Consider the following 12816-nt stretch of genomic DNA (forward strand, 5'->3'; position numbering starts at 1 on the left):
AAATACACACACACACACACACACATATATATATGTATACATATATATATATATATGTTTCTAGAAAGGCATTATCATACTGTTATATAGTGGATAGAGAGCTGGCCTTGGTGCTGGAAAGACCTGGATTCAAATCTCCCTTCAGACACATATTGGTTAAGTCAGTCTTCTAGGTAAACCTCTAAAAATATAAGTTGCAGACAAGGTGCTGACCTTCACTGATAAAGGGAATTTTCTCATCTGGAAGCTCCCTCTGTCAGTGAAATCACAGGTCCAATCTAATTTCTCTTTCATTGAGTCTAAAATCCAGTTTGTGTGCCATTAATGGTTTCTCTTCAAGTGGATATTTTAATTTTTAGAGATTAACAGTGATAATCAAATGTGTATTTTAACTGATAAGTTGAATTGTGTTTATTATACCTCACTTCAAGTTTTCAGAAAATTAGACTGTAGGTTTTTTTCATCCTGTGATATCCACTGATACAAATCATGGTCCTTTTACTAATTGAAACTATTTCCTGGTTAAGTGAGCTAATGATTTCTGGCTATCTTGCAAAACTCTATTACTCTCAAAGTGCCATTTGACCTTTAGATAGGAATCAATCTCAGCCATGTTGCTATTAGTATATGCCATTTATTTTTGTTACTGTGAATGGTTGCCATTTCTCCTAGGAGATTTAACTATAAATTTTGCTTTAGAGAACCTCTGAGTAAATATGTTCATGCTTCAGCACCTTAATGTGTTAATTAGCTGTTAACAGTGCCAGTAAATTAGGCCTGTCAGAAATAATGGTCTCTGTGACCAGTTTTTACTACTATTTTGTTGGATGGTATCATCTAAAATAAGTTTTACCCTCAGGAAGTATTGAATGCAAGGTTGTAGGTACCCACGTTGGGAAAGGAAAATCATTACATGAATGCTTATAATTGGACCTTAATACTGCAAAGATCAGCTCTGTCAACTGAATAGAAGGAAACAAGCTCTTATTAAGTACCTACTATATGTTAGGAACTATGTTAAGTACTTAAAATTATTAACTCGTTTGATCCTCACAATAACTTTGGGAGGTAGGTATTATTATCCTCATTTTACATTTGAGGAGACTGAGGCAGACAGAGATTAAGTACATTGCCCAGGGTCACGTAGTAAGTGTCTAAGGCAGGATTTGAACTCAGGGCTTTTGACTCCAGATTCAGTACTCCATTCATTGTGCCACCAAGCTGCCTCTTAATTTATAAATACAGGCAGTGCTTAATTTATGAATGCCTGACTTATATAAACATTCCTTACATAGAATAGGAATTGTACAAGAAGTCCCCACCATCCATGAAACAGTTGTCCTTTCTTTCCCAATTCAGACCCTAATATATTTCCTTTTATGCAGATATCGTGTTAACACGTTTCTCCAGAGCAAGAGATCTTAAACTATTTTTTTAATGTCATGGGCTGCTTCTGAGAACAATGGTTTTTACATAATTGGAGAAAATGCTAAAATTCAGTTAGAAGTTAGTAAAAGTAAATATATATGCTATTTTATCCAGTTCAAATTCATATGAAATTCCATGAACACTATTCATGGACCTCTCTGTGGACTGCTGGTTCAGAACCCCTGCTCCAGAGGTACCCGTCTCCCTGCCCTCCAACTAATACTGTAAGACAACGATGCTGTCAGCCTTTCAATTCCCTGCCTTCATCTTGCCACAACCAAAAGCACAGTTTTCAAGAAAAAATGTGTCTCTGGAGCCCTAAAGTGAAATTTGGTCCCTACTTTCCCATAGAAATATTGTGGTAAATGTGATTCCGTATAGATAATAGCACTCTCAGTCCTCTTAGCTTTGTTATGGACTTTTAGGGCCCAACCTGAGAACTGAATCACTATTTATAACACTGCTTCTCATAGGAAATGCATTATGATTTCCAAACCACAGAACTTATAGTTGAACTTCTGTAAACCAAGACTGCATGTACTCTACCAATTCATAAGGAAATATAAGTGAAGAAGATTCATTTCCTTAGGATAGTTTTATTTTTAGCATTTTTGTCATACTGAGGTCTGATATATGTTCAGTGACTGCAGCTGAAGGCAGGTCAAAGACATTTAAAGAAATTTAAACCATAGACTTAAATAGTTCTTGGTTGTTAAAAATGATAAAAAAAAAAGACTGAATCTTTGCTGCCAAATAATGAGCTAGTCCCATTACTAACTTGTTACATGCTTTTGAACCTAACCTGGAGTGATTGATGGATAGAGTGTATAGAGAACTGGGTGTGGAGTCAGGAAGACCTGAGTTCAAATCCAACATCAAACACTTACCAGCTCTGTGGCCCTGGGCCTAAGGCCCTGTGGTCCTTAAGCACTGTCTGCCTCTATTTTCTCATCTGTAAAATGGGGATAGTAATAACACCTACCTCTCAAGTTTGTTGTGAGGATTGAGATAATGATTTTAAAGTGGATAGCACAGTGCGTGACATATGATAAGGGCTTAATAAATGTTTATTTCCTTCCTTTCTGAGAATCCTGATTCCAGTTCTCCAACATCCTGCTTGTTGCCTAAGGTTTGAATCAGGCATCCTGCTAAAAAAAAAAAAAGGGATACTTAATTAAGAAAACCTTTTAGAATTCATTGTTTAGCAACAGAGTCACAAGTAGAAGGAGGCCATAATGACTAGCATCCAAATTAACCCATGTTAACTATATTTTCTGAGTCTCAGTGTCTTTATGCTATTTTTGCTAGTTACTGTTTTTCATTTGTCTGTTTTGTTTTTTATAGCAATAAATTTTCTTTAATCATAGGAAAGCAAAGCATCTTCTTAAACTTTAAAATAAAATTCATATAAAGAAAAAACTAGATACCTGATGTCTTTAAAACACATTTTATAATACAATAAGTAATGCATGCTTTTTTTCTACTTGAAGTGTCAATTTTCATTTGGGACCCCTTAAAAAACAAAAATGCAGTTTGCATTAAGGACATGTATTTTCTTGTATCAGCACTGTCCAAAACTTCAAGAACAATTTACATTTGGGTGTCCCTGAAATTTTTTGTAATTGGAGTTTCTTATAATGGCTATGTCCCCAAACTGATATGAATCTTTTAGTGGTATCTCCAACTCCATGACTATCCCTTTTGGCAGACCATTCTCATCATAATTGGCCCAAGTCTCATTTACCTTTGTATCTCTCTCAGTATTTAAATGTAGGTGACATTGGTCTGAATACTTAAACATTCTAAGGCTGATAATTAATAAAACCTTTCTTCAGTCCGTAATTTTCCCAATAGGAAAATTACTGGTTCCTGAATTCCATACTAGCCTCTATCAAAAAGGAGAGAAAATTCAAAGTTTGGTGGTTCTTGGAATAATTAAATTGAAAATAAATATAACATATTACTCTACTTACAGACTTTATGGGTATTCATTCACTAATTTATTTAACAAATATTTTAATATCTGCTATGTGTAAAACACTGTTCTTTATTGCAGGTTCAATAACATTGAACAATAAAACTTCATTAATTAACATACTACTAATTTGAATTTTATGATAATTTGGACATTGCACAGGTATTATTTTTGTCCTAACTATGAAGAATTGGTTTGCTAAACAAATTAATATTGTAAGTTAGATTTTAGTTGAATTAAATAAACTACTGATTAAGAAAACAAAATATTTTCAAGCCTCTCTCAACCCATTCAACTCTCTCTACCCATTCATGTGTCAGCTACTTTGGACAAGTCATTTAATCTTTGTAGGTGTTAGTTTCTTCATTTGTAAGAGAACAGGACTAGGCTACATAATTTTTCGGTCCCTTAAAGCACTAAGTCCTATGGTAAAAGTGAGCTATTGATAAACTAATTACAGATTATTCTTATGTGTTATTTAAAACAGATTCCCTAAGGACCCCTACTAAGCAAAAGCCTTAGATTAATTCAAGTTACTGTGTCTGTGTGAAAGTAATCAAATCATATTTTTTTCTTGTCAGAGTCAAATGGCCTTTCAAGTAGTCTTAATTAAAGAAATTTTACTATAATTTGTTCTCTATGGGGCATAAACCCCATAGTTAAAACTTTCATATGCCAGAAACATCAGTTAAATGCATAAGTTTGAGGAAGAGTTTCAGGGTGTGGTATTGAAAAGAACATTTCTAGTTTCTGCTTTCTCACAGTAAAACCAAAATGATGGAATTTTAGCTATTGCAGTTATTCTCCCAGAAGATAGAATAGAATGACTCAGAATGGGACATTGTAAAGGGCGGATTTATCTCTCCAAAATAACATACATTGTTATAATGGAAAAAATGTCATATTGTTATTCCAGGTTATATTCAAGCATGTAGAGGACTGATGATTGCTGCTGTCAGTCTGGGATTTTTTGCTTCCATATTTGCGCTGTTTGGAATGAAGTGTACAAAAGTTGGAGGCTCAGATAAAGCCAAAGCTAAAATTGCTTGTTTGGCTGGAACTGTATTCATTCTTTCAGGTAAATAGTAAATTCCCACCGAATGCATGCATGTTGTAAAATTATTGTGCTCATTCTAATGTTAGTATTTCATTTTGGTATGTTTTAGGACTGTGCTCTATGACAGGCTGCTCTCTATATGCAAACAAAATCACAACCGAGTTCTTTGACCCTCTTTATGTTGAACAAAAGTAAGTACTCTTTTCAGTCCACATATCTCAGAACTCATGGAATGCATAAGTGAATGTTCTGAAGGAACATAAACATCTTAATGACACAATGAAGATTAAAGGGGTTTGATGACCTCAGTTGCAGAGGAACACCATTATTGGTAGATTGGTGCTACTTACTGACTTTGTACTGTAGGCTATTGATAGTTTCCCTAAATTATTGATACAGACCTGGAAAACTCCAGATATACCAGTATGGAAGTAGCAAAATCACTGGAAAAGCATCCCTTATGTCTTGTTATAAAATTGTTTTGTTTGATTTCAGAATGTACTTGTACAGAGATGTAGGAAGTCACAGTGTAAGAACATACAAGGCTGCCATCCCAATTCGGATCCTCTTTCTCATTGTATTCTAGATATTTAAAAAAAAAAATTTTCTACCAGGTGTTGGAATTGTGCAGTACTTCCTACATCCCATAATTGGTGTGGTTCCCATCCCATAACTATGGGACAGTAACTTTCTAGCACTTGTCGCAGTGTAGGACATGTGGTTTTTACTTGCCAGAGTCTCAGATCTTTGTCTGAGTATAGCATTCTTCTCCTGATGACAGAGATCCAAGTTACAATTCCATGTTATTGTGTTTTATATATTGCAGAGAGGAAATGTGCCCTGAAGCAAAATCACTTCCTTTTCATACTCTCAGTGTTCCTTGTTTTATTGAAAATGTTCCTGGTTTCCTTGTGTTGGGAAACTGAATTATTTGTTCATATGTACAATACTATATTAATCTATTGTCTTAAGTTTTTTCTTTCCAAAATAATTCTATTATTCCTTGTGATTTCCTCTTCTATGAACTTCTATCTCACATTTATATTATCTGCCATTTTAGAAATTTTCTTTTTAAACAGATTTAAACCACGCCCTTCCCCCCAAAATACAAACTGATACAAAACACAAACCTTGTATGGAAGTTGGAAAGTTAAATTTTCCAGAGACCAAAGTTCTTAATGAGATAATAAATGTAAGGCATTTCATAACTTTAAAAGTTACCTACATTTTAGCTATTAATATTATTATAATGAATATTCTGTTTTTTAACATTTTTAAGCCAAAATTCCCAGATTTTAAAATGTATTTGTTTACTTTAACATGAGATATCATGTATATTCAGCTTAAGACATGATGAAGCTCTCTAAATATCTTGTTGTTCAGTCTTTTGCAAGTCTTCATGACCTCATTTGGGGTTTTCTTGGCAAAGTTACTGGAGTGGTTTGTCATTTCCTTCTCCAGTTCATTTTACAGATGAGGAAACCGAGGCAAACAGGGATAAGTGACTTGTCCAGGGTCACCCAGCTGGTAAATGTTAGAGGCCAGATTTGAACTCAGGAAATTGAGTCTTCTTACTACAGACCCCGCACCCTATCCACTGTGCCATGTAGCTGCCCCCTACAAACGTACAGCTGTTATAAACTTGTCTATGGTATTTACCTTATGTGCTGCCACTTATAAAACTTTTCCTGGCCACATTACCTTCACCGAACTGTTTTTTTTTTAATTGCAAATCTCCTCCTTGAAAAGCTATAGTGAATTCAAATATACTTAGCATTCTCAGGTAATTTAAACCTTTCTTTCTAGCCAAATTATCTTGGCTGTCATATGCTCGGCCACCTCATTTAATTTAGTGTTGGAATTCCTTCTTTTCAGATTTCAACTAAATTAAGTATTGTAATTCTCTTGCAGGTGAGGGAGGGAATTTTTTCATTTATTTTATTTATTATTTTATTATATTTATATTATTTTGTTATTGTATAGATATTTATGATAATTTTCCATTTATTATTTTAACACCATAGTGGTGGTGGTGTTTTGATCTAGACCTGTGATTTCACTAGTGTAGGGAATTCTCGATGTGAAAATGTCTTTTATTTATACAGTTTAGCAGTTCCTCTGCAAATGTATAGTCATCAAATGAAAATCCAATTACCAAGCATTTTCTAAGCACTTACTCCCATTTGGGTTTTGTTTTTGTTTTTGTTTTTTTTTGGCAAAATACCGGAGTGGTTTGCCATTTCCTTCTCCAGCTCATTTGACAGATGAAGGAAATGAGGCAAACTGGATTAAATGACTTGCCCAGGGTCAGACAGCTACCGTGTTTCCCTGATAATAAGACACTGTCTTATTAATTTTTTTGGACAGAAAAACACCAGAGGGCTTATTTTCAGGGGAGGGCTTATTTTAATGAACATTGACAGCAATTTTAATAAACAGGTAAATGTGAACAAAAAAATGTACCTTTATTCAATAAGCAAATCACTGGGGAAGAACAGGATGATGTGCTTACTGCTGCAGCTCTGATTGGATGCAGCTCGGAGCGCGGCGTGCGTTTCACGGGGCGGGGGGATGGTGCATACAGAGGGTACTGTAATGTAGCATGTAGCGCAGGGGATCACCTTCACTACAGTAGCAATCTCAATAGGGCTTATTTTCGGGATAGGTCTTATTATCGGGGAAACATGGGGTAGTAAATATGTGAGGCCAGATTTGAACTCGAGAAGATAAATCTTCCAAACTCCAGGCCTGGCCCTCTATTCACTGCACCACCTAACTACCTGTTTTGTAGACTGTCTTATAATCATACTGGCTTTCTCCTGGGTCACAGAAATGTTAAATGATTTGTTGAAGAGTCATATAGTCAATATGCAGCAGCTGGATGGGGGTAGTGAATAGAGTGCTGCACCTGGAGTCAGGAAGACCTGAGTTCAAATCTTGCAGCTATGTGACCCTAGGCAAATGACTTAACTTCTGTCTGCCTCAGGTTCCTCATCTGTAAGATAGAGACAATAATAGTACCTACATCCCAGGGTAACTGTGGGACAAAATGAGGATAAAATGAGATAATATTTGTAAAGTACTTAACAAACCTTCAAGTACTCTATCAATACTGTTATGAATATGTGCCAAATAGAGGTCATTTTCCTCATTTCAAGGCTGACATTCTATCCATGACACCATTAATTATACAAAGATATTACTCCACTGCAGAATATTTTTTTCTTCTATTCCAAAATCCCTTTTTCTTCTATTGAGATTTTTGCACACCAGTGTTAAATGTTTATGCTGGATTTTAGTATAGATTGTAAATGATGGAGTTTTAGAGCTTGAAGGAATGTTCAAGATTTATTAAGTTCAATCCCATTATTTTACAGATGAGGAAACTTATCTGTAGGGGTGAAGTACCTTACTCAGGACCATATAGCAAATTAAGACAGTGCTTGGAGATCCAATGCAGAGCTCCTGTTTGGCTTTCAGTTCAGAGATACAGTGGCAACAATGTATTGTGTTGGTTGTCATTTACCCCACATATCACACTAGTGGTTTCTTGACTAGCCATTCTTTGAGCTGGCTTCAAATACCTACTACCTATAGATCACCCTGATAGAATAAAATAGTTACCCAACAACTTTGTGTAATAAAAACAGCACTGCAAATTAATTAATAAAATTTATAACCGCAAGTATCTCTGTAGTGGTCGTGCAAAAGGTCCGAGGAATTCCAAAAATCTGAGAATTGTTCAACCAACTCAAAGACTCAACAGCATTTATTAAATGCCTATCATATATACAGTCTGGTGAATTGCTACTTCAGAATATTAATGGGTGGAATAGAAAGAGAGATGCACAAAATCCACAGGTAACCAATATACCTTAATCTGGTTATTAGATGCATCGCCCTCCCTAATGAATACCTGTTCTCTCTTTCCCTGCTCCTTTAGTCTTATAATGGTGCTAATGAGGATGGAAATGCCCACACATCAGAAACAGGAGAAAAAAAGCAGGAAGTGTCAATAAACTATTGAGTAATAGTCCTGGGGGGGGGGAAGAAACAAAACAATGGCCAGGAGCTACTTTTTGAACAGTCATCCCAACAGATTTTTCTATGGATCTGTGATTTCATTAATGTGGTTACAGCTGCAATTTACAAGCCATCCATGCTTTCTGATCCTGTGGAATTCTTGCCCATGTTTTTCCCAAAGTCCATGATAGAGAATCTCTCCAACATGCTAGAGACTTTCCTCTGATTCTCTTAATATATCATGTGAACTATCAACCTGTTAATCCCTCAGTCTTGCCATACATCTGACCCACTTCTTTTTCTGAGTCATACATGCAGCTAAACCTCTGCTTTCCGTGATAAGCCTTTTCTGATGCTGCTTAATGCTAAGGCTTTCTGTTGATTATCTCTGAGTTGAGGTGGAGCCAGATGACAGAGTAAAAGCAGGAATCCCCCAATTGCCCCCAATAACTAAAAAATGGCTCCAAACAAATTTTAGAGCTGCAGAATCCACAAAATAACAGAGTGAAACAATTCTCCCACTGAAGACAGCCTCGCAGGCTGAGAAGAAGAATCTATTGGACTGGGCTAGGAGCAGAGCGCAGCCCCACGGTGAGCCACACCAGCACAGGCTAGCTGTGCAGACCAGGCTGGAACAGATCTCCGCAGACTGAATCATTAGCAGCTGTGGCAGTTTCCAGACTTCTCAACCCACAAATGTCAAAGATATAGTAAAAGGTCAGTGGGGAAACTCTGTTGGACCTGGGTGAGAGAAGACTGTGATCCGGTCCCTGCCCCTGGGTGGTAGAGGTGGAGACTAAGGGGGCAGCAACTAGCAGCAGCTGTAGCAGTGGCTACTTCCAGAGCTCCAGGACCACCGATGGTGAGGGGACCAAGTGGCTGATCAGAGGGCATTTGCAGGAATCTCTTTGCTGGCGTGGAGGCAGGATTCCCTTGCTTTGTCCTGCTTGGATCTGAGGTGCAGTGTTGGGTGGCAGTCCTGGGAGGAGGAGTGCTGACATGGCAGAGTTTGTGGAAGCTGTGGAGAGGGAGTCCTCCTCACAGTTCTGAGGCACATGCTTAGAGGTAGTTCTGATAACAACTGCATAAAACCCCAGAAATTTGGGACACAGAACTCTCCACTCTGGAAGTCAAGTAATTGGCTGGGAAAATGAGCAAACAGAGGAAAAGAAATCAGACTACAGAAGCATTCTTTGGTGACAAAGAAGATCAAAATATAGAACCAGAAAAAGACAACAAAGTCAAAACTCCTGCATCTAAAGCCTCCAAGAAAAATATGAATTGGTCGCAGGCCATGGAGGAGCTCAAAAAGGAGTTTGGAAATCAAGTAAGAGAAGTAAAGGAAAAATTGAGAAGATAAATGAGAGTGATGCAAGAAAATCATGAAAAACAAGTCAACAACTTGATAAAGGAGACCCAAAAAATACTAAAGAAAATAACACCTTAAAAAATAGACTAATTCAAATGGCAAAAGAGGTCCAAAAGGCCAATGAGGAGAAGAATGTCTTAAAAAGTCAGAATTGGCCAGATGGAAAAGGAAGTTTAAAAACTCACTGAAGAAAATAACTCCTCCAAAAGTAGAATGGAGCAAATGGAAACTAATGATTTTATGGGAAATCAAGATATTATAAAACAGATCCAAAAGAATGAAAAAATAGAAGATAATGTGAAATATCTCATTGGAAAAACCACTGACCTGGAAAATAAATCCAGGAGAGATAATCTAAAAGTTATTGAACTACCTGAAAGCCATGATCAAAGAGCCTAGTCATCATCTTTCAAGAAATTATCAAGGAAAACTGCCTGATATTCTAGAACCAGAGGGTAAAACAGAAATTGAAAGAATCTACCTATCACCTCTTGAAAAAGATCCCAAAAGAAAAAAACTCCTAGGAATATTATAGCCAAATTCCCGAGTTCCCAGGTCAAGTGGAAAATATTACAAGAAGTCAGGAAGAAACAATTTGAGTATTGTGGAAACATAATCAGGATAACACAAGATCTAGCAGCTTCTGGATTAAGGGACGAAAAGGCTTGGAATATGATTATCTCTGAGTTATCCTGTAAGCATCTTGCTTGTACATAGCTGTTTACATGTTGATTCCCCCAACAGACTATGAGATTTTTGAAAGCAGAGACTATCTCTTGCCTTTCTTTGTATTCCAGCACTTAGCACATTACCTGACATACGCATTAGTTGCTTAATAAATGTTTATTGACTATTGTCTCTCCCATCAGAATTGTGAGCACTCTAAGAACAGCGACTCTCTTACTTTTGTATTTTGTTATCTTCAGCCCTTAGAAAAGTGCTTTGCATATAATAAGCACTTAATAAATGCTTCATTCATTCATACATTATATCTCATCATCTTTCCTAAATAATTTATCATTGATAGGATGCTGACACCTATTTACACCCACTACTCATCATTCCATTTCTCAGTGGGACACCTTATTACTCTGAAATAAGTGTTCCCTGATTGTTGGTCACATAGCATCATCAAGGGAATATTTTAATGTTTTGATGGATACAAAGTCCTATCCATGTATATATGCAGTTTGACACCCTTTTCATTTTGTATGCATGCAGTTTGAAACTCTTTTCATTTTGTATAATTCTTATTCATATCCTTTTGTAAATTTTTCAGAAAGGATCTACCCATTGTACTAGAAGACTTCCTCTGGGTCTTTTGACATTTAGTAGAGAGGAGCACTTGGGTTATCTAGTTGTTATCCCTCACTTTCAATCATGCATGTTCTTGATAGTGACTTCTTGCCTATAAGGCATAGTCTTACCATTGTCCTCAATGACATTTTGTTAAGATATTCATGTGTTCCATGATTTGGAGCTGTACAGAATCAGGAGAATATTGATTTAAAAAAAAGTTATATGGCAGCAGGAAGCCACTTTGGGATCATTAACAAGCTTTCCAAATATTTTCTCGCCTGCTCTCTAGTTCAGTTCTAATTCTAAAGAATTAACTCAGTGAGTGATGGCATTCAACTACATTCCATAATCTGGGTCATGTGAATCCTCATTGATTCTGTTTTTCTAGCGTGTATTGCTAGGCTGATCTCATTTGAATCATTGAGTATCTGATTGAGTACCTGCAGGGCATGGTGTAATCAGTACAATATTATCTGGAAACACAGTGAATGATCTGGAGAATCTCACCTTCAAGAAGGAATACATCTTCTATGTATGTTCTAGAACAGAACATCTTCCACAAATGTGACAGTATTAAAAAAAAATAGATCACAGTTCTGTTGAACAATTGCTAGAATTTAGATTTGGATACTTCTGGATTAATTCATGTGTAGGTTTGGAGAGATTTTACTAATAAGTTACTTTTAAAAAACGAATTAAAGTTCATTGACCCAAGAAGATTCTGTCTTTTCCCATTTAACACCTCCTAAGCTGTCATGGCCTCAAATTTCATAAAACAAAAATGTCATTTTCTAGCCTCAGGGTATTTTATATAGACTCTAATCCAACTCTCTTTTTTAAGGGAGAAGAGCATAGGAGATGTTTGATGAGACCTTTAATGTTGTAGGTAAAGGGAACTTTTGATGAGGACTTTTCTCTACCAAAGCAAATTGGCACCCTCTCTACAACTTATAAATGAAGGAATATATGAATGGAAAGGCATTTGTTAAGTGCTTTCTATGTGTCAGGCGCCACAATAAGTACTACAAAAAACCAAAAACAAACCCAAAGACAGCCCCTGTCCGAAAGGAGCTTACCTCCTAATGGAGGATGCAGCACCCAAAGGGAAGTGAGGGTCAGAAAGGGGCAGTCTGGAAAGTTGCTGGAATAGTGTGGAGTAAGTTGACACGCCCAATCCAGGAACAATGGAAGATTTGATTTGAATTAATTTTACAGTTCCAAAAGTGGGGAATGAGGATGGGAAGAGGTAAGGAAGAAAGAACCTCAAAGGAACAAAGCAGCTGGATAGAAAGAGAAGGTTGCTTAGTGAGGAAGTAAGTGAAGCACGGCAGGGCTTTTCCTGAAATAGTGGTCCTGGAAAGGCAGTAACCAGTCAGGAGAGTAGGGCACCAGGGGGGACTTTGTTCCAGGTTGGGAAGGTGGTTGTAGAAAAGGAAGGTAAAGTCAGAGAATCTAAGACTTAGAGTTTTACTCAATTGCCTGGGAGCACCAAGAGTTTAAATAATGTGCCTGAAACTGTAGAACCAGTATGTGTCATAGATCCTTACCTTGAATCCGGGAATTCTTGACTGTAGTCAGCTTTCTAAACCTCTGCCGATCTGTCATTTTAGATGTTAAAAGCGGTGGCCTAGAGAAGCTAAGTAACTTGCCCAAATTGACATCTCT

General features: G+C 36.7%; 1 protein-coding gene across 2 annotated transcripts in view; it reads left to right on the forward strand.

Moving 5' to 3' along the window:
* The window catches only part of CLDN10 (claudin 10), a 135808-nt gene that overhangs the window by 100573 nt on the left and 22419 nt on the right, over window positions 1-12816 (forward strand). For both annotated transcript variants that reach the window (XM_069067349.1, XM_069067348.1), the window contains exons 2-3: window positions 4320-4481; window positions 4570-4651. In XM_069067349.1, coding sequence (XP_068923450.1) covers window positions 4320-4481; window positions 4570-4651 — 244 coding nt within the window. The remainder of the gene's footprint in view (window positions 1-4319; window positions 4482-4569; window positions 4652-12816) is intronic.

Source organism: Petaurus breviceps, unplaced genomic scaffold (genome assembly GCF_028583685.1).
Source record: "Petaurus breviceps papuanus isolate PSGF00001 unplaced genomic scaffold, PetGlider_PUasm1.0 90743, whole genome shotgun sequence".
NCBI lineage: Eukaryota > Metazoa > Chordata > Mammalia > Diprotodontia > Petauridae > Petaurus > Petaurus breviceps.